Here is a 21758-nt window from a genome sequence, read left to right on the forward strand (position 1 = left end):
GTGGCAGCATGTTCTCCTTTTTGGCACTATGGTTTCACTTCAAAGCAATATCACAGATTCTGGCAGGTGTTTGGTGAGGGGACATGTGTGCCCCTGTTGGGTGGCTGCTGGGGGTGCAGAGGGGGTAACCTCACCTTTCCCTTGGGAGGGGTTTTCTGAGGGTTTCTTAGTCTGTGACACCACTAGCTCTCTTCTGTGGCTTGGTGTCTATGGTTGGGTTTTGACTCAGTGCTCATGTCCTACGGGCATATTGCTTGGTACGCATGCTGGGCACCAGAATAAAGCAAGTTACCACTGGGAGCTCTATGGCAGGGGAGGATACATGACTGGCCATCATGTCCCTAAACCCTCTGCAGGCAGAAATGAAGGGAGCCCTTGATGCCTCTCGGCATCCCCTGCCTTTGGAGGAGCTCTTCCTGGTCCCCTTTCCTCCACCCTCCCCGGTTTCTGTCCACGCAGCACCTCTGCATCACCTAGCCTGCCTGCTTCCTCTGCTGTCTCATATGCCTTCACTTCTACATTGCATCTCCTTCTCTGGCAGTGGTCAGTTCTTGCCTTTGTCCCCTTTCCCCCACAGCTTGTGCAGGGCTTGGGTGCTCGGTCCTCTTAAACTTAACACACCACAAGCTTTCTCCAGTGATCTCAGCCTGGTTGCTGCCCCCTCTGAACAGCTGGCTGAGAGATGCTCTCCGGCCATGATGCTCTGGTCTCTGTTGTGTGACCCTCAGTGTGCTAGGAGGCAAAGTTTGGCAGTCTGTTGTTACAGGACCTGTTCTTATAATTGCAAGGGGTGCAAAATCCCTTGGACTTCATGCTTCAAAGAACAAGGCTGCACAGCAGTTCTGTTCAGTATTACATTGCGGTCCTGTGCACATCCAGACCTGCTGCCATTTTGGGTGTGCAGCCCTCAGGTAGCGTATATCTCTGCAAACGCCGCATGTGCCAACTGTTTGCTGGCAGGTTTGAGCACTGGCCAACGGGTGGTGACTGTCCAGAAGGGGCCCCTCTACCGTGTGAGGGGGTCCCACGTCACACTGTGGTGCAAGGTGAGCGGCTACCAGGGCCCAGCGGAGCAGAACTTCCAGTGGTCCATCTACCTGCCCTCGGCCCCTGAGCGGGAGGTGCAGATCGTCAGCACTGTCGACCCCTCCTTCCCCTATGCCATCTACACCCAGCGCGTGCGCAGCCGGGGGATCTACGTGGAGCGGGTGCAGGGGGACGCCGTCCTGCTGCACATCACCGAGCTGCAGGACCGGGATGCCGGGGAGTACGAGTGCCACACACCCAGCACCGACGAGAGGTACTTTGGGAGCTACAGCGCCAAGACGAACCTCTCAGGTGGGTCCTGGAAGAGAGCCTTGCTCCCTGCTGGGTGGGGGTGCAGGCAGGCTTCTACAGTCCCCACCTTTGCACTAGGAAGAAATGCTTGTCTCTGGGTCTCTGATAGAGGGGTAGCTGGGGAAAGGGGTGATTAACGGGACTGGTGGGCACAAATTTTCCTTCTCTCCACACTGTGGGATTGCTATCCTACTCCCAGGTGGCCAGGGTTGGGATGCCCGGATGTCCCCTTGCAGGTTGCTTTGGCTGCTGTCTCCCAGCCAGGGCAAGGGAAGGGAGAGGAAGCCTCTGCCATCTGATGGCCCAACTTTTAACTTCAGCTCTTGACACAGCGACAGTTTTCACAACTAAGTGCTTAACAGGTCAGGAGTTTTCAGGCTCTCTGCATTAGTTGTTGGTGTCAGGGTGTGGGACTTGACCTAAGCTGGATACCCACAAATGTAGGGAGGTGGCAGGTCCTGCAGAGCACTGGGAGAGGGAAGGCAGTGGAGCAGAGAGGCAAAGGGAAAGGCCCTACTGCGAGCCACCGAGTCTGTGTGGTGGTATGGCACTTCCACTTGCTATTCACCCGTTTACTCCTTTATCTTGGTGGTGTACTAGCCTGCGCTTGGGATAACGAGGGGCTAGATGTTAATCTCCTTGGGGTTGCCTAATTAATACTGCCAGTACTTTGAAGAGGGTACTGTAGAGAGATTCACTGTGCTTTCTTCCCAGCTGAGCTTTTAACTACTTTGCACCTTGACATAGGCTGGTGGAAGCCACGTTAATCAGATGCAAAAGATACTTCTATGCTGTCAGAGCCCTTAGGGCCTGGCCACAGTTCCATAGTGGCTGGCAGGTTGCCCGTCGAGGTCAATAGATGATTTTTCCTGTGACCAGCTGCTCTCTGCATTTCTCGCCCATGTTCAGTGATCGCAGACACCCTCTCAGCTTTCATGGCGCCCAAGGTCCTCACCTGTGCTGAAGGGGATGCAGTGGAGCTCACCTGTGAGGTGTCCAAATCCACCGCCCAGCACACACATCTCTCTGTTGGCTGGTACCGTCTTCAGGGAGCAGCAGGAGAGCGCCGTGCCGAGGAGGTCCTCATCCTCTCCAAGGACTTTGTCTTGAGGCCAGGGTCCATGTACATGCAGAGGTTTCTGGCAGGGGATGTGCAGCTGAATAAGATTGGAAACACCACGTACAAGCTCTCCATCAGGGGAGTGGAGCTGTCTGACCAGGGGCAGCTGTACTGTGAAGCAGCCGAGTGGATTGAGGATCCCGATGAGACGTGGAAGGACATCTCCCGCAAGCAAACAGGGAGGACATCACTGGCAGTCACGAGCCAGGGTAAGGCCCTTGCAAACTTGCACGTCGGCTCTAACTCCTTTGTGCACTGAAGGTTCTATAACTGCAGCCTTCAGTGGACTTTGCCTGCATCCACCACAGCCCAGAGACCCACCAGTGGGTCTGGCTGCCTCTGCCAGGCACTGAGGCGTCAGACTGGGCTCAGGGCCATGGCAGCCTCTGGTTTGGGAGCTCTTGGTGCTTCTTGCTTTGAAGGTTCATGCAGCTGAGTCTCTGATGCTGGCAGCGATTGTGCAACCTCACAAGCCCATGTGAGGTGTTAGCAGAGAAAGCAATATGTGCCTGCAGCAGCCTGGCTCCTTGGCAGCATTAAGCTCCAGTGTGCAGAAAATTGTGTTGTTAGACTGCCTTGAGGGTCTCACGGCCTCAAAAACTGAAGTACATAACAGTCAGCTGTCCGTCGCAGTGCCTCAGGATGTGGGGATGCACTGCGTGTGCTGCACAGCTCTGGTGTCTGCTGAAAGTGGCTTGTCTGTCCGTGCTGTCACAAGTCTGCTGGCCTCTAGAGCAACTGGTGTTGCTGCTTATCAGACCATCCCTGTGTTTCCTCCTAGTAGTTCATGTATGGTGGTAATGGGACCATGGGTCAGGCTGTGCTTTGAAGTGAGTGCACCAAGCTTCTGGCTTATGCTCTAGAAAAATGTAGAATTAGGTATTTAGAAAGAGGAGACTTAGACCTGCTACCACAATTGAGATGGATTAAAATAGGAAAGTATGAAAACCAGTCCCTTGCCAGTGCTGCCCATCCTCCCCAGCTCCACTCAATCCCTGCCAGACACCTCCTGTTCCCTCCACCCACTGGCTTCCCATGGCTCCTGGCATCTCTAAGCCATGCATCGCTGCATGAGGGCTGGTGTGCAGCTCAGGGGGGCAAGGTACCAGGGGAGGGAAGAAGAGTTTCCCACTGTCAGAGCCTAGTTCTAGAAACCTGGCTGACAGGCAAAACTTTGTTCCGCTTATTATGCACTGTTTGCAGCAATGGCTTTCCATGTCTGCTCCTGCCTGGCCAGCAATGGCAGTCAGCGCGCTTTCCTGCATCCACTTATTTAAGAGGGTTCATCATGACCGGTAGTGTGTGGCTTCGGGTACCAATGTCACACGATTGCTTAGAAATCGAGAAACTTTGTCACAGTTTAATATTTGCACTGTGGTGGCCGTTAAGGGTAGAGGGGAGGCAATGGTGATAAGAGGACAACACGGTGGTTGTATTAGAGCCGCTGGTGTTGCCAGAGGTGAACGGTAGCAGGTGTACGAGCACTCCATCACATCTGTGGGGCTGGAGACTCCCTCCAGCGCCCTGTGGGAAAGCCCAGGCTGTGGGGCTGAGCACCCCATCACACCAGGAGTCAGTGACCACTCTGATCGTAGCCAACGGCTCCAGTGGTTTCTATAAACTCTCCAGCAAATATTTGGGAATGTCAAACATATCTGCAGCAGCTGGGATTCCTGTTCACAAACTGTTTATGAACCATTGTTTAAATTCACAGAGTACTCTGCTTTCAATAAATTATTTGAGCCCTTCCCATGGCAGTCTGGGAGCTGCTCTGTTTTACCTCCAAACTATAGCATGTAGCCTTGCCCTTGTTGTTAGACACTGGGGGCATCACAGTGACTCAAGGAGATGGAGCAGCATGAGCCAGGCTGCCTGCCCAGGGGTCAGGGCTCAGCCCTACCTCCTGTTTTTCAGTCATGCCACTGCTGTGTGGGATCACGGTGCACGGTTTAGGGGTAACCTGCAGGTCTCTGCCTGGAGCTGCTCTCCAGCTGGGCTGAAGCCAGGAACCAGGGGGCATTAGTGCCAGAGGCTTTGAATGCCCTGTGAGGAAGGTGGATTGTATCATAGGACCCAGGGACAGGGTCCTAATCTCAGGTGTGGCTAACTGCCCAAGTGGGTCTGCCAAGGAGAAGATGTCTTTGTGCTCCCCCTCTTAGCTCGGCACCTGCTGCTCATCAGTATGGGGGGCAGGACAGGGGATAGGAGATGACCTCCACTTCCACTTTTCCCTCCAACCTCCCCATGCTGCGACAAGACTTGACATTTCTGCTTTCTGTAGGAACTAACCCAAAAACTCTCCAACTTTGAGAGCATCTCTTACCCACATCCTGCAGCAGCCAGTGAGGGCTGCAGCATGCGGGACCAGTAGCATCAGATTCAGACAAGCAACTTGAATTCCAGGCCTCCATGCACCTTCTTCCACCACAAACAGCAGAGTTAAAAACACCACTGAGGGATAAGGCCCCTTTGTGCCCTTTTCTTGTTTAAGGGATATTTGTTACATGAAGCTGAACAGTTCCGGGAAGCAAGGTGGAGCAGCCCCCCACAAAAGCTGATGCCTCTGGGTTAGGGCAGCCCTTGGTTTGGATGCCTGAGCTGAGCAGGGGGTGGCTGTGGCCCAAGGCTGTCCTGATGGATGCTCTGCTCTGGGAGGGTTAACTGCCCCAAAGTGGGGAGCTCAGCTCCTCAAGAGGCTCTGGTGCTTCCTCCACCTGCAATTGCTGATTAGTGCCTGGAGCTGCAACCATCTCCCCATGGGTAAAATTTTCCATTCTGATTACTTTTCTAATGAAAGAAAATGTTTCAATAGATAATTCCCTCCCGTTTCCCTCTGCATGCTGTCAGTGCTGCCAGGTGTGAGGGAAGTGTGGGCAGGGCCACTCAGTACCCTCTTTGCTTTTGATTGCCCACAGGTGAAGACCTCTCAGTGGACATTACTGCTGCTGAAATCTCCCTTTCTGAAGGTGATACCTTGCAGCTGAATTGCACAGTGGGAGTCCAGAAGGGCAGCAGCAGGCAATTCCAAGTGCTTTGGCTCCTCAACAGCATGAAAGTGGCCAGGGTTGACCCCCATGGGATACTGACTTGGGAGGAAGAATATGAAGAGAGAGCCAATCTGGGGCAGCTCCGAGCATTCAAACAAAGCAACACGGTTTATGTCCTCACCGTCTACGAGGTGGGACTGAAGGACAATGGTACATACCACTGCTCTGTTTCGGAGATGAAGACTCCTGGAGACTTTCACAGCATCCAAACCAAACTGTCGTCAGGCATCCAAATCGACGTGAAGCCGATAGGTTAGTAAATCCTAATGGCTGCTCTTCTGGGTAAAACCTGCAGTGATCCCTGACTGGGGAATGCTTTAAGTCTGGCCTTATTTTGGCAGGGGCACCACACCTGCTCTTTACAGTAAAAGCATAAATGTGCCGTAGATTTTGGTAGATAATAATGTGAAAAACACTTGCTCTGGCAAACATTAGCATGACAGATGCAGCAGCTGTCACCAAAGTGTAAACCTTTAGCTCAGTCTCTTTGCAAAAAGTTTTGAGGCAAACAGGCAGAATTCTGGGGAGGTTGGGTCCTCCTGTGTCTTTGGTACAGAAAATAGTGAGCAATGCCTGTTGCTACTCCTGAGGATCACAGGATGACCCAGCAGAACAGGTACTTCTGTATGGGAGAGATCATTGCCATTTCCATCAGGGTGCTCTCTGTGTTTCGGAGAGATGACTTGTGAGAAACCACTCTAAGAAAGATGTGTAGGAGACTCTTGGTTTCCTTGTGGAAACCTAGCTTGGCAGTGGCTATTCTGATGTAGCAGGAGCTGCCTGTTGGGACTCTATTTCTTAAGTATTTCTTTATATATCCATGTCCTAGGAAAGACATTAAAGGACAAGAAAAAAAAAAAAAACCCACTTCAAAAAGCCCTCTCCAAAGTTATAAGAAAAGGCTAGTTGAAGATTTCAGACAATTCCTTTCCTTTTCCAGTGTCAGGATTTAGCTAGTCTCTCCATTTAATGCCACAGTGTCTCTGGCTTTGAGGGGCACAACGCTGTCTTCTGCCACGCAGTGACTGTTGTTTGCAGAGAGCTGCATGAGCCTGTCCGTACCAACCAGCACACCGCAGGTCATGGTGGGAGATGCCTTGATCCTCCTTTGCAAGGTACAAGGAGCGACCAGCCCCGTGCCTGTGCAGTGGGTGAGGTAGGAGAGGCCAGGGACTGCGTGGGGCTGCAAGAGCACAGAGCAGAGTGAGACTCGGGGGAGAGCAGCACTGGCAGAGGAGCAGCAGGACTGTGGTGGCTGGGGCAGTGGGGACGGTGTTGCATGGGAAGGGTGGCAGTGAGGTGGCATGGGGCAGGATTTCTGTCCCGGCACCAAGGGCTCTCTCTTCCCAAGCAGGTCTCGGTCTGCACGCCACGCTGAGAACCCGAATTGCCACCGTCACATACGGGCAGAGTTTTGAACTCGTCTGCCAAGTGAGCTCTAGCTACACCCTCAAGGAAGTGCCGGTGTCTGTGGGGTGGCTGTTCCAGCCCAGCCCACCCACAGGCCACTACCATGAGCTGGTCCGTGTTCTTCCCAACGGCACCATGGCCTGGGGGGCAGCACAGCCACACTTTCAGGAGAAAGCCCAGCTGACGAAGGCTGCCACCTCCTTCAGGCTGCGCATCCACAATGCTGTGGCTGCCAATGAGGGGATGTACCAGTGTGAGGTGGAGATCTGGAGGAAGAAGACCCTGACGATGGGGCTGTCAGCAGCCACCACCAGGTCCAATGTCGTGGGGATAAAGGTGGTGCTGCCAGGTAAGCTGCGCCATGGGTGCATAAGCAGAGATTTCTCCTTATGCAACTTCAAATCTGTCAAATATGCCAGGGGCAACTGGGACCACTGATGGCTGGGGTGTCCCCAGCCAGGTCATCTCCCAGGGCTTCATGAGACAGTGCTGCCTGTCCTGTTCCTTCCTCAGCACCCACAGCTCCTGACAACACTCTTGGAGGCAAATTTGGTGTTGGGGAGTGGCAATGTCTATTTGTTTTCAGATTATGCCAAGCATATAGGGATCAGCCTTGCCACTAGGATTTTAAACCTTGTTTCTAGGAAGAAGTAGTTCCCCCAAGGAGCCCAGCTGAATGCCAGGGGTGTGAGGTGCCTCCCATGATGTGGGCTTCTGGGGGGCTGGAGGGCAGTGAAGAGAGACTGGCCACCAAAGCTGGTGCTGGAAGATGTCTGTGTCCCCCTGAGTTTCCCTTTGCGTAGTAGAAGTACTGAGAAAGCACCAGGACTCTGCCAGACTGGGGGCCAGCGCTGAACTGCAGTTGTGGGCAGAGGTACCTCCTCTCGGGCACAGTTGGGCTGCGCGGCTAGGGGCCCTGCCCAGAGTTCCCTTTTATGGCCACCTCTGCAGGCAGGGGCTGTGCCACCGCTGCGCCTGCATTGTGCAGAGATCCTCATCCTCTTATGGAAGAGAGATGTTGCAAATGCTCCACAGCCCCTCAACCGGCCTGCTGTGTGCCTGCTCCCCACCAGCCCCGGCAGCAGCACGGTGTCAGCTTGCCCTGCTCATGGCTGGGGCTCCTGGGGAATTGAAGGGATTGTGATGTCCAAAACCTCTGAGCCTGTGGAGGCAGGCATGAGAATATGTTTGGGTTTTTTTCCTAGTGTCTGTTCTGCCAGCAAAGGAGAGTGCTTGCTCTTTTTTTAATGCATTAAGTGCTCCTTTCTCTTATCTTTGGATTTTTGGGATCACAACCCAGTGAACTGAAATTATGCATTTTCTGCGTTTAACTGATGGGTTTGCTGTAAAATAGGCTGATACATTCCCGTCCCCGTTTGGGCTCGTTTCCATGGTGCTCTGCCTCCTGCTCTGCTGCTGCTCTTTCCTCACCCCTGCGGAGCTGGGTGCTGGGGTGCTCCATGTCACACCTGAGCTACAGCCAGCCCGGGTAGGGGTGATAACAGCGGCTGTCAGCATATGTTAGTAGCATAAATGGCATTAAGATGAGCAGGTGTAATTCTGGATCGTCTACACAGAGGAGATGGTAGCAGCGGAGCAGCAAGATATTACAACATTTGGCTCCAAATGTATTGCAGCTGTTAGTGGATACTGTGATGTTGTAAAGATGGTGGGAACTGGGAGGGGGAAATGCACAGTGGGAGGTGGCTGCTGGCTCTAGTACTGTGTCTCTGAGAAAGGCAGCATGAGCCAGCAAAGGATATTTGGGAAGGTAGAGAGTAAGTCTGGGAAGGAAGCCGACTCAAGCAGCAATGGGATGAGGTGAAGCTGCAGAAAACAAAGCTGCAAATTATGAAAATCACCAGTGTGTTTCTTTGCATATAAAATCTCATAGCTGGAGCCTGCAGAGATACTCCAGCTCTTGACTTTTTCTTTGGCACTTTATTTACCATTCGGCATCAGTAGACGCTTTAGGGGAGTTTAAATGCTACTGTGGGTCTGGCCTGTAGCTTTAGATAGGAGCAACATGCCTGAAAGGTCGTAACAGGAGGAGAAAGAGGACAGGTCCTTTCCATCTCTGTCATGTCAGGTAGTTCAGCATCTGACCCTTGGTGGGGTCACATGATTAACGCCTTGGTCAGGCAGGTGCTGCCCAACCCTAGTGGGGATGCTTCCACCAGCCTCTCAGCACAACCGCTCAGTAGCTTCCCCTGGCTCCAGAGTGAGCCGTGGGGGCCTTCGCACCAGCTGCCCCTCCAGCCGGCCGGCCCGCACAGGTCGCTGCAGCAGCCGTACCCTTCTGTGTGTCCTGCCGCTCCTGGGCTGGGCAGAAAGCACCGTATCCTCAGGCAGGGTTCACTGTGAGATGGGCAGTGAGAGGCTCAGCTTGCTTAATTAAATTGAAATTGAAAGAGAAAATAGCGCTACGTCTTTCTGTGCCAAAGGAAAAGGCAGGCAGCTGCTCTGCCCTTTTCAGTAATTGATCTTTAGCGTGAGCAAGAGGAATGAGAGGAGACCTGCAGTTGAAAGAAAGGGGTTTTGCAGCAAGTGCTATGCTTCCTCTTGAGGTGATTTTCTCTGAGAGCATAACAGCAATTTTTCTCATCAAGATCAAGGGCTCACAGCAGCAGTTCCCATGGCTCCTCTCTGAGCTCTAGTAGTTTTTGCTTCTCTGGAGTATTTTCTGCCCCAGTGGGTATGAAGCTGGGCCGTACCTAAGTGAGAGCCCCACCCCAAACAGTTTGCTGGCTCCTGTGCTCTCAGCCTCTCTGGATTTGGGAAAAGGTCCTGGGTTTTACCCAGCCACCCCTGACCACAGCAGCACTGCCAGGAGAAGTTCACTTAGAGGTAGGCACACGTTTTGGCCCAGCATGGCCCCATAGCTGACTTTTTGGAGCTCCCTTTTGCTGGGAGAGGTGGCAGAGCTGCTTGCAATGAGCAGTGGGGCTGCTCTGCTGGCACACTCTCGCCGACAGCTGGAGCGGGGGAAGGACCATCCATGTGTCTGACATGGGAAGGCCGTCCTTGATGTCCACCACCTCCCCTGGTCCTGCCTGCTCCTCTCCTGTGGCCTTTGAAATGGGGGCAAAGCATCCAGTTAAAATACCTGGGAGTGTTTTTAGTTTTCCCTTTGGCAGAGCTGCTGTCGCATGCCTTGGGGAGGTGCCACGGAGAACAGCACCCTGCTGAGCCTGCAGCCGAGGGCATGGGGCTGAGACTCTGTGGGCTCATCTCAGCGTGTCCTCTGCAGCCTGTTCCCAAACCAGCACTCAGGGGCTGAGCTTAAGGGAGCTCGGTTGCCCCCAGCCTCCGTGGCACAGGGCATCCCGCTGCTCAGCTCATACGCAAGGAAAATCCTGAGAATGAAAACTCTGCCTACAGTCCCTTAAAACCCTGATGATGTCTCAGGTAGAGTAATTTCTGTCTACCCTTGGGTAGATACCTGTGGGTACCCTTTCACCTGACTGCTGGCCCCATCTGACAGAGGTGGTGTCTCAGCACGGAGGGGAGGGCTGAGGGAAAACGCAAGCAGTCAGAGGCCCTTCAAAGATACTAGTTTGCAGCCATTCCACTGCTGGAGGAGAAGGAAAGGTGCCAGCAATGGGTGCAGTGTGGCAGGAAGGGGATCCCTCAAACCAGGAGCAGCACAGGTGCATCGGCCAGGAGCGACTGTGTACCCTGTCAGGGGAGCAGAACTGCAGGCAGCACCAGAGCTCTCCTCTCCTGAGCTGCTCAGCACTAAACTGAACGATTGCCGAGTATAATCACAGGACCATGTTATGTGGTTTCCAGTTAATAACCACAGCAAACACCTGAGATGGCAACTGTTAGCAAAACCCATGCAGGCTCTGTAGTCTCTCTGAGATAAAAGGCACTCGTTCACAGTCTCCAAAGCCATGGGCTGCTTTTGTCACTTATGTGAACCTGCCAATAGGAGTAGTGGTAGATGGATGGTTTTGCTTCAGAGTCTTTGCCTCTAAGCTCCAACACAGTGGCTGCCTCCATTCCCCCATTCCTGCCCTGTGGTCCCCCAGGTGCCTCCTCTGCTACTCCCCTGACCAGTAGCAGCCAGAGATTCCCCTCCACCGTTCAAGTAAGGGTGTGTGGTTTTCCTCTTCCCCTCCTTCCCGCACCTGTGTTAGTGACCCTGCTCCAGCATCCCCTAGCAAGTCTTCATCCTCTGCGTACCTTCTTCCTCCCTCCTCTTTTGGTGGGTCTCTCAGACCAGCCTTATTCCTCTCCTTGCCAGCATCCCTGTATTGGCAGCTGCAGCCCGCGTGATTATTTTGTTTCTCCATTTTAGAAAGCAAGCTTCAGGTATCTACGAAAGAGAGCTCTGTGGAGATTGCCAACGGTGCTGACACAGCCATCGAGTGCAGCATCATGTTTGCCCAGAATAATTCTCAGTTCGCGGTTACTTGGTACCTCCTACCTCCTCCTCCGGCAGATGCAACCCCCCTGAAAATCGTAAGGGCCAACTACAGCAGCATACTGGAATACGGGGCTGAGTTCAGCTCTCCTGCACAAAAGTCCCGGTTCCTGAGCCAGAGGGTGTCCAGCAACATTTTCTGGCTGCGGATACTCTCTGCAGACCCCAGGGACCAGGGCAGGTACTACTGTGTGGTAGAGGAATGGCTCTGGCTGGTGGACAGCTGGTACAAACTCGGAGAGGGAGCATCGGGAATGACCACGCTGGAGTTCAAACTTCCAGGTGAGCAGCAGTTATCTCTCGCATAGGTGCTGCTGGAGGAGGTTGGGCCTATTCATGATGGGGTACCTGCCAGGCCTCTCCTAAGCTGGCAGGGCTTAGGAGAACCAGTGGCTCCAGTGTTGGATCTGAGACTTAGGGATGCGGGAGGCCTCAGTGCATCTCAAAGGGAAATAGCGAATTAGGAGGATTTACCACATCCTCCCAAACCAACCAAGCTGGTATTTTTGCCACTGGCAGATGATGTCCAATGCTTCATAACAAAGTGAATCATGGTATTTTATTTTCCCTCCAACACATGGTGGATTTGGTCAGTTGTACAGCGCTGTGAATAGAGAAGTAGTCCTTTCCTGGTACTCCCAAGCATCCTGAAGCAAGAGACAAAGTTTTGTCTTTTGGTTGCTGCACATAGCCACAGAGAACAAGGCTGAATGATCAGCTGCCCCCACCTTGTCCACTGCACTGCTGGGGTGCACAGTTGGTCCCCATGGCTCGGTTCTTCCCTCTCTCTCAGCATGACCTGGCTTATGGTTGCAGCCCTAAATAAAATGAATCAGAGAATTCCAGCTTCCTGAATAGCTTTTGGTCCAAAGGATGCCTTAGCACTTATTTGGATGGGGAAGGAAGTATTACAGCAGAGGGTCATGAACAGAGATGATGAGGGGGAAAATCACCCAAGGGATAATATGTCACAGGGCAAAGGGGGGTGTGGGTGTCCTGCCAGAGGCTATCCCAAGAGGCCATCCCAATCCCCCATGGTTCACTCTGGAAGATTTCCATTGGCCTGCAGGCACAGACAGGAGCATTTCTCTGGAAGCACAACACTGCAACATCTCTGCTTACCTCCTGCCCTAGAGCACAAACTGCACCTGGAGAAAATGAACCACAGCATCTCATTGAGGGAAGGCGAAGAGGTGACACTGCACTGCCTGCTGCGGGGTGCCCACCTGCCACCCACCTCTTGGCCACCTGGTTTCAGGGGGAGGAGAGCGGCTGCGCCAGGCCCCTGCTCACCCTGCACCACAGCAGCGCCATTGAGTACCACCGCCTGCACCTCCACCTCTGGCAACTTCAGCCTGATGCTGCGCAGCATGGAGAAAGGCGATGCTGGGGTGTACCACTGCCAGGTGCAGGAATGTCAGCTGCAGAGTGAGGGGAAGGACTGGGGTCTGCAAGCCCCGACACACACAGGGTACACTCAGCTCACCACCGTCCCGCCAGGTAATGCTGCTGGGCACGAGGGGCTGCACACCCTGCTCCAGTTCCCCTTTAGCTGTGCTGGGGTGTGTGGCAGGGGTAATGGCAGCTCTCTGCTGGTGAAGACGGCTGCAATGGCAAGGATGCAGCAGGACCGGGAGGACTTGCTAAGGGATCGCAGCAGGGGTCAGTGCTGGGGAGATCCCCAGAGTTGCCCTGGGAGCCAGGGGAGGGAGGGGAGCCCTTCAAGGGACACGTGCTATGGGCCTGGCAGGGGAAGGCAGTGAGATCCCAGTCCCATCGATCTACCAGGGCTGCAACCCAGGTGCTTGGTATAGTAAACATTGGAGGTGGTGGTCAGATGAGACACCAAGAACTCCAACAGAGGCATGTGGCCCAGAGGATACCACTGAGTGCACTTATGTCTGCAGTGCTTTGCTGGCTTGTGGGCTCTCTGCGGGACGATGGGCACAAACCCCTGCTCTCAGTCATGCCATTAGGGCCAGAATAGTAACTGTTTTGGGGAAAAAATTCTTGGTATGATTTTTCTGGCAAGTCCATCTCCATTGAGGTCTCTAGAAACAGCCTCTGTCCTCTTGGGGTGAGTTGGGGTTCATGCTGGATGCAAAAATAGAGGTGAGTTCTGCATACAGTATTTCAAATAAATAAAAGCAAAGGTTTCAGTCAGCCATACACAGTATTTTTAGAGAGGTAACAGGCAAGAAAAAAGTACTCTCTTGTTGCCCCTTTGGGGAAATAGGAGGCTTGGATGACCCATGTGGAAGAAAAAATATGAACTGTGAAATCAGCCATGTTGCACCCAGCTGAGAGGATCCTGCGGTTCTTCTCGTGCCTTCAGCCCTGGAGTTGCCATGCCCAAAGCCTGGGTGCCCACACATGGTTAAAACTTCTGTAGCAATTACCAGTTCTGACCGACATGGAAGAACTCAGGGGGACCCTGTAGTACCCTCCCTTGTGCCTGCCACTGGCACAGGCTCGCACAGAGCCCACTCACATGACTCTGCACCTACAGCAGAGCTAATCTGGATTTAATTGCACAGGGAAGGACTGACAGCGCTTCATCTCCCTGCTGTTATGTTCCTGCTGTTGTTCATCACAGCTCCCTCTAACACTCAGATTTCTCTTTCATTGGCTCCCTCTGTTTCTTGTTACCCGGTACTGGTGGGGTTACCATTGCTAAAATTGCTTAGTTACTGTTGGAAATTTCTCCTCCAATTTTTGTACAAGTGTTTTGGCCAAGTAGTTTTCATGGTTTTCACAAAATCCAAGAGGTTAGCTGGGTGTTTTTTCTTTTTGTGTGTGTGTGTGCGCACGCGCATTTCTCCAGCGATGCGATGCAGGTATCTCAAAGTGCCCCTCTGGTTCACAGTTGCAACGTTTCAGAGTTTTCCGAGGGGTAAGGACACAGCCATGTGCAAGTGTACCCATAATCAGGAGTAATCTAATCTATAATCCCTGATGCTGCCCTTTAGGATACTTCCCTAGTACTACAGAGGCATTAATGTAGTGGAGTCTTCACCTTGTTTTTATATGGCAGAGTAAATGCTGCTTCCGTCTAATGGATGGGGCACAGAGCTTCAGAGGTAAAGAGGTAAAAGCCAGTCTTACAGCCAGGAGTAGCCCCCAGGGTGGTTCACCCGTAGGGTCACACCTAACCTACCAGGCTGTGTGGGTCCCCCGTGGACAACTTCAACCCAGCAGACCTGTGTGATCATCATGGTTCTGCAGAGCAAGTGTAAAGCATCTGCGCATGGGTGTTGGGTGAGGAGGAGAACTGAGGAACAATGCTTTGAGATGGATAAAACAGTCCCAAAGGAATTGGCATGACCCTTCATGGCAGGCTAGGTGAATCTGAGGTCAGTCTGTGATGTTGAAGCTGTGTGCCAAGTGAGGAGATTTTGATGGCCAGTGGCTGTAAGGAGCCTGGGACAAAAATGGAGAGGCTGCAAGCAAGAGCTTTTTAGCTAGCATGGAGCTGGCCAAACCTAGTGTTTTGCAGTACTCAGAAGGTCTGCCAGCAGTACAGGCAGCCTCCACCTCAACCGGTGAGCTGTTCTGCAGCAGCTGCCTGCAGCTCTGCATGGCTGAAATAGGATAGCAGAGTGGCAGAAGCAAGGAAGGGCAGGTGTCTGGTGGACACAGGGACCTCCTTGATCTGGTTTCTTTGCTTTCCTCTTGTCCCTCCTTGTTCTGTGGTGCAGCCTCTGGCAGACCTTTGCCTCACCCTGCTGTCACTGGTGTCAGGCAAGGACCCAGGAGGTGAAGGGTACATGGCTTCTCCTTGCTGAGCCCAGCCTGGAATGGGTTAGCTGAAGAGCCATGCTGTTTGTTGGGATGCTTCAGCTGAATGAGCTGGGGCCCTATCTGACCTCCCAAAAAAATAAATTGAGGCAAATTACCTGGTTTCTCTCCCCCTTCTCCTCAGGTAGCCAGTATGAATTCTTAAAAATTGGTAGGTGTTGAAGATTGAGGGAAAAGTGATAAGAAGATAATGTATAGAAACAGTAGGAAAGAGAAACTCAAACTAGCTTGGGGCCTCACTTTTTTTTTTTTCTTTCTTTTTTTCCTCCAGAGTCAACTGTTTTTTCTAGGATCTGCTCATCCCCATCACTGCTGAACTTCATCCTATACTTACCACTGGTTTTGTTTCTTCTCCTGGCCCTTGCTGGCTTCTGCTGGTACTTAAAATTCCACAAAAAGGGCAACATCCCAGGAGACCAAGCAATGGAACTTTAAGGGGCTGGAGAGGTCAAGAAAACCTAGCTGGTCTATAATGGCAGATGTAACTTGAAGGAGCAGAGCTGGACGGCTGAGGAGGACTGAGTACTTGCAGCAGGGCTTTTTATTGTTTTGCAGCAGCTCTTGCAATAAATCCTTGAAATTGAGTGTTTACGTTCAATGGAACAAAGCAGCTTTAAATACTAACCAAACAGGGTTTTCATAAACGGATGTTCCTGTCTCTTAGGTTAGGTACCCACCCATTCACACTATGTTCATTGTAGTATATTTGAGGTCTTTGCAGTATGTGTCTCCCAGTATGGATGGAAGTGGTGGTATTACCCTACAGGTTTAAGGGAAACACCAGCTCTTCTTGCACTGTGACACAGAAGTATTAAACTGCTGCTTATTTTAGGTGACTTGACAAAATCTATTTCGTGTGCAGGCTAAAAAACAGTGGCAGAGCCTGAAATGGAAAGTTGGTGTCCCATTTAAGGCATTGCATTTGCCTTTCCCCATCCCTTGCTGGGGAACCTTTCAGACACTGTCCCCTCATTCTGAGAGCACCAGTACCCAAAGAGCACCTTCTCCAAAAGAAAATGGTTCTCCATCATAAAACCTGTCACAGGAAGATGAGGACTGAGTAAGGCTGGCTGGGGTTGAAGAAAGTCCGTAGCAGGAGCACCACAACCATCCACAAAAAACGAATCCTATTGACCCAATAAGGGACTCACATGGAGTCTTAGATTCCAGAAGGAAGAAGCAGACACCAAGCCATCTTGGAGATGCCTGCACAAAGATCTTCCAGTTCCTTCCTTTGCTGGGACTGTTGTAGGAGAAGGCAGCACCCAGCCCTGTGTGTGGGTCAGGAAGCTGCACAGCTGGGACCTGGTATTAAACACCTCCAGGTTATACCATGTAATGTATTGGGATTCAAATGGGATCAGCCACCAGCAGCTTACAGCACAGGGGCAGCCTATATCTGTAAAGAGTTATGCGTGTAATGGGGGTACTTCTGGAGCTGAGCCACTGCAGAGCTGGTGCCAAGCCCCCCATTGCCTTGAGAGACATCCTGGCAGACTCCCAACTGTGTCTTAGGGCAGTATGGAGAGAATATGTAAATCCCCAAGGCTCTCACCTGCATATAGAGGTCTTACTGGTCTGTGTGCTGGATGGATGATGAACCCCTGTGCCCTCACTCTTGGAGAGGGGCCTTCCTGAGCATGTGCCCCTTATGCTAGCTGCAAAACCACCCGAGTCATCCTCCTAGCTGCCACTGAGTCATACACAGGCTATGCCCCAGAAATTTGACACAAGAAGCCAGTAGGGTACTAAGGGGTCTGTTTGTCCTGGCAAAGCCGTGTGGATGTTGTGGGGCAGCTGCTCTCTGCCCTGGGATCCAGCTCTGACTCACCTTTTCAAGGCTGAAGAGCTCTGCTACCTGAAGGCTGGCTGGCTGATGCTTTAGGGGAAAGGTACTCAACCCCTAACTGTGCAAAGCGTTCCATGGTTCCATTGAGTTGTAAGGTCAGGTGCCAGGGCAACACTCGAAGCACCATCCTCAGACAAAAGCAGCCATATGGAAATCACAGCAGAGATTATAGACCTGCTTCCTTTGATTAGAGTAGGGGTTGGAGACACCACAGTCCCTCTAGATGATCTGTTCAAGACCTTCACATTCCTTACAACTAGAAAAAGCTGTCTGCCCTGTGTCCCAAGGAACTGGGATGTGCTTCAGCCCCTTTCTCCTTGAAGAAGTGCTTTTTGTGCAAGTTTGAAGACTTACTGCTCCCGTTTCCCTGTTCAGCCACCTCCTCTGTCTGTACTGGTTGGCTCCAGCTTGTTCAGCCTGCAGGTTATGTTTTCTGGACCTCATGCAGCTTTTCCCTTTCCTGCCCTGAACCCCAGTTGTCTCTCCCATGGCATGAGTGCTCAGAGCCGCACATGGGGTGCTCTGCAGAGGTTTCTCTGCCTTGTAGGTTACGTCCCATTTACACATCCCAGTAGGATGTTTGATTTTCTGTGTGCATGTGACAGCATGGCACTGTTTGCACTTGGCTAGCAATTGGCAGGCTCCTCTCCTGCAGGCTTGCTGTCTAGCAAGTTGTTTCTCCACTGTGCTTTCAGGCTGTTGACTTTTCCTATCTAACTGAAGCAACGTTTGCATGGGTCTGTTGAACAGCTTTCCGCACCAGTTTGCGAAGGATCCTGCTGTCTGTTTGTCTTAGTCCTGTCTTGATAACGCATTAACTCATGGACCAGTTTCAGCCTGTTTTGACAGAGAAGCAGATGCTCCCAGGACATTAAACACCTAGAAGTTTCAAGAAAAGTGGTAGCTGGATGAAGGAGAGGAGTCAGGCGAGTTGTCCCACGAAGGGAAGGCTGCAGTGTGAGTTGCCTGACAGCCAGCCGTATGCTGGCTGCCTGGTGCCCAGCTCGTAATTAGGGGATACAGGAAGGAGGTGTAGGTGTGTCAGGGCATGGGAGAGGAAAGAAGGAACAATTTTTAACCATAAGCTATTAACAATTAATCTGTACGCATAGTTTATCTGCCGATTTTGTGTTGTCCCTCTGTGTTTTCATTTGGATTGTTTCCTTAGCTTGCCCATGAGAGTACCTTGGGAGCATACTTCACAAACCTTGGTAAAGTCAAGAATATATGACGCTTACTGCTTACACCTTCCCACTATGCTTGCAGCCATCTTGCAGGGGAGATTAGACAGGTCTGATATGCTCTGTTCTTGTTTAAAACAAACCCCCAAAAGTTACTTTTTTCTTGCACTCTTTTAGGTGCTTGTAAGTACTTTGTCCCTGTACCTCCCAGAGCATTGCATTTAAGAATATGCGGGCGTTCAGTTTCCCCTTCTTTTTAAAAACAATTTTGCCACTTGTTCTTTCACACCTCCTCAGGTGTTACCGCAGCAAACCACTAACAGACAGCTTGACGGCCCATTCTTCATGTATCTTAGGATGAACCTCATCAGGACCAGCCTTCTGCTCAAAAATCTAACTTATTTAGGTTGCTACTCATGACCAGGTTGCTGGGGTAGTGGCGTGGGACAGCTCCTACCCTGATGCAGCAGTCGCATGTGTGGGTCAATCTCCATAAGCTGTGCAAGCCCTGTGAGTGACCTGGCTGGGTTTGGTGCATCCCCCAAGCCCATGCTGGCCCCTTGCTCGGAAACCTCAGCACTCCATTGCAGGTCTGTGGAGGTTTCTTTGCTGCCATCTGATCTTCATGTAAAAAGCTACAGGTTCTACTGCAACATGAGATATTTTGTGTCTGGTGGACTGGGGGAAGAAGGTGGGCAGAGAGAGGGAGGTTTCTCCACCAATGGGGCACTTTCTTCTTCTGTTCTGTTTTCACTCAGTTAACCAGAGGCCTATGTAAGTATCAGCTTTCTTTTCACACAGGTTTAGAGGTTTTAAGTTTGTAAAGTGTGTCTAGGGCCTTGATGAAAGGGCCTGCAAGAAGAATGTGTGGTTTTGCACTGGTGGGGTTTTTCCTCTTTATTTTTTTTCTGGCTTTTCTGGATCACTGCCAAACCTTTCGGCTATATATTTTTAAGATGTATTTTTTCCCATGAGTGAACTTAGAAAGAGTTGTAACTTATCACAGCAAAAGCTTCAAAACAGTCCTATTTTTAAAGAGAACATTTAACTCAGCTGAGGTAAATGTATGAGAGGGAGAGAGACATGCGTGCATGGTGGGTCAGGGGATGGTGTTGATTTTGATGCTGGGGCTCTTGGCCACCTTTACCCACCCCCATCATGACTTTTTTCCCAAGGCCAGCCTCAGATTAGAACACCTGATAAAAATATATATTTAGCTGTTATAATCCCGTGAGGGAAAACAGTGCAGACCCTGCAGCAGAGGAGTGCCCCTGTTGCACCCCGTCCCCCAGATGCGCCCTTGCCCAGGGAATGTCCTGCATGAGGGCAGCATGTACTGGGAAGGTCCAGGGTCCTTTCCTAGGCTTTAAAGCAGCTTGAAGGGGCTACAGGGCAAAGCAGAGCTGGGTTCAAGAGGAATTAATCCACTGGGAAGCAGCTGCATGGGGCTATAGAAACACAAGAGCTGTGTTGTGCTCTTGTTTTTCCATAGGAAGGTATGGAAACTGTAAGGCAAGGGGGGAGCAGCGCTGCCTCCCAGGCAAGCGAGCACAACCCTGCAGCTTGGCAGACCCTCACTGTTCCAAAGATGGATGATGTGAAGGTGGGACAGGTGGGAATATAACCCCTGCATTGCATTGCCTTCCTGGAACGCTTTTATGGCACCTGCCTTTTGGGCAGGAGCAAGGCCAGTGCTCAGTGACTGCCGGGGTGGCTCACCCGTCATGCAGTGGGACAAAGGGTCACACCAGTGACTCTCTCACCTGAAGATGGGTGCACTGAGGACCTTTCACTGCAGGGCTCCTCTATCCTGTGAGGGGGGAGGGTGGGCGTGATGAGTTAGTTGCTGTGCAGGAGTGGTGGGAAGTGGCTTGCAATCAAGGAGTTACTTTGCATCCTCTGGCAGCCAATGGCTCAGGGTTTCCTGGCCTTCGCTGGGAGCACAGGGCACGGCAGCAACATGCTGTCCTGTACTGCCAGGGCAAGGTTACTCAGGAAGGATGCCAAACTTTCAAGAAATGCTTCCAACCAAATGACTTGGAGTTGTCCTGGGATGTCCCATCTCAAGTAGCACCTCTTCATTCCTTCCTATTACCTCTGAGTTGGTTTTGAAATTTGACATTCAGTTTTCTTCCTGTGATAAAAGATTTAAAAAATGGAAATAAAAGATGCAGTTTTTATATGTACTTTGATCTCACTTGATACCATTTTATATTCCATCAGCCTTGCTTGTTTCACGTGTCCTTTGGCCTTGGTCTTTGGCACCTAAGATGAAGCAGAACCGCTCCTAGGACTCTAAACCTTCCATAACCACTAAGAAACTGCTGCATTGTATCTGCCTACTGCAGGTTCTTTGGTCCTTCTCCTCCCATCCTCTGCCTCCTCCCTCTTTTCTTCCAGCTGATAACAGTCTTTTGCTGTTTTAATAGTCCTGTTGCACAGGGCAGGAAAAGGCAGCCCCTTGCCCTAGAGTGATGCTTTCCAAGGCAGAAGCAGTATAAACTGTGGGGGTTGAGGTGGGAAGGATGTGAAAGTGGTAATGTGGTATCTGGCTCTCTTTGCTGCCGCAGCAAGCAGGAGGGCCCAGCTCAGCCTCCTTTCAGCCAACTGCACTCACCGGCAAAGAGGCTGGTTGTGGTGGTGTGGGACTGACAAGATTAATGGCCGCCTCCCTGCTTGGGAATCTTAAAAAAAATGTCTTTAATGGACATTATTTAAACCAAATATAGGCATGTTTCTCTAACAGCTCTGATTTAGAAATGCAAACAGGAAAGCAAGGCTTACTTGCTTCTGCAATCTGGACAGGAAACAGAATACCACAGGAAACAAATTTGAGCATGTGCTCATCTGGGCTTTCTTGCTTTCATTCATTCATTACGTTTTTTTCCCCTGTATGTTTCTAAGGAGAATTATATCTTTATAAATGATGCTGGCAGGGAACTGAGCCCTCTTCTACAGCCAGTGCCAGAGAGCTCTCCAGGGACGTCTGGGTGCAAGCTCGCTACTGCCATTACAAACCACTTGCCTCCATCAGCAGCTTTACTTAAAAAGAATGATCCGAGCAGGAGGTATTTTGTCTTTTAATTGACACTGTGCTCATATTCCATGCAAGCACTGGGAGCAGGTCCTGTGCCTGGGCTGCTGGGGAAAGTGAGGGGAGAGGGAGGGAGATGTTACGCTGGCATCCCTGGAGACTGCTCTCACGATGGGTGCCATCGTCAGACCCCTCCTTGCGGACCATCACAAAAGCAAAGCATGATGGGGGTGGCTGTGGAGCAGGGGGTGGCCTAGTCTGTGGCCTTGTGTGTGCTGTGCCTGGTCCTTGTAGGGATGGGGGAGCATTTGTTTCTGGGACTGCCGACTAAGTGTGAAAATTCACTGGCAGGGGTGGCGGAAATACTGGTTTCATCATTATTTTAAGGATGAGGGAATGAATGGGTGATTGCTGGGAGCAGTATGGCAAACCATGAGGGGCTGTGACTTCACAGCCCCCTCATGTGATGCTAATAGGGAGGAGAGGCCCACTGTCCCATTTGGAAGAGAAAGGCCATGACCAATGGCTGTTAAATGTGGCAGTAATGACTCA

General features: G+C 51.6%; 1 protein-coding gene across 1 annotated transcript; it reads left to right on the forward strand.

Moving 5' to 3' along the window:
* The first annotated feature begins 368 nt into the window (after positions 1-368).
* On the forward strand, positions 369-20465 carry CD101 (CD101 molecule). Its single transcript, XM_064469237.1, has 7 exons — positions 369-1338; positions 2248-2667; positions 5374-5757; positions 6860-7264; positions 11219-11626; positions 12479-12844; positions 15414-20465. Exons 1-7 carry the CDS (start codon positions 504-506, stop codon positions 15575-15577), a joined length of 2982 nt encoding a protein of 993 aa, XP_064325307.1. The 5' UTR covers positions 369-503; the 3' UTR covers positions 15578-20465.
* Positions 20466-21758: the final 1293 nt, after the last annotated feature.

This window comes from Phalacrocorax carbo, chromosome 1 (assembly GCF_963921805.1).
Source record: "Phalacrocorax carbo chromosome 1, bPhaCar2.1, whole genome shotgun sequence".
NCBI classification, from domain to species: domain Eukaryota; kingdom Metazoa; phylum Chordata; class Aves; order Suliformes; family Phalacrocoracidae; genus Phalacrocorax; species Phalacrocorax carbo.

Excerpts from the sequence above, each read along its gene's own strand:
- CD101 (XM_064469237.1), top strand. The coding sequence starts at position 504 with ATGCCTTCACTTCTACATTGCATCTCCTTCTCTGGCAGTGGTCAGTTC. Across the intron at positions 1,339-2,247 it reads CGCCAAGACGAACCTCTCAG|TGATCGCAGACACCCTCTCA; the intron begins GTGGGTCCTGGA and ends GCCCATGTTCAG. Across the intron at positions 7,265-11,218 it reads GATAAAGGTGGTGCTGCCAG|AAAGCAAGCTTCAGGTATCT; the intron begins GTAAGCTGCGCC and ends TCTCCATTTTAG.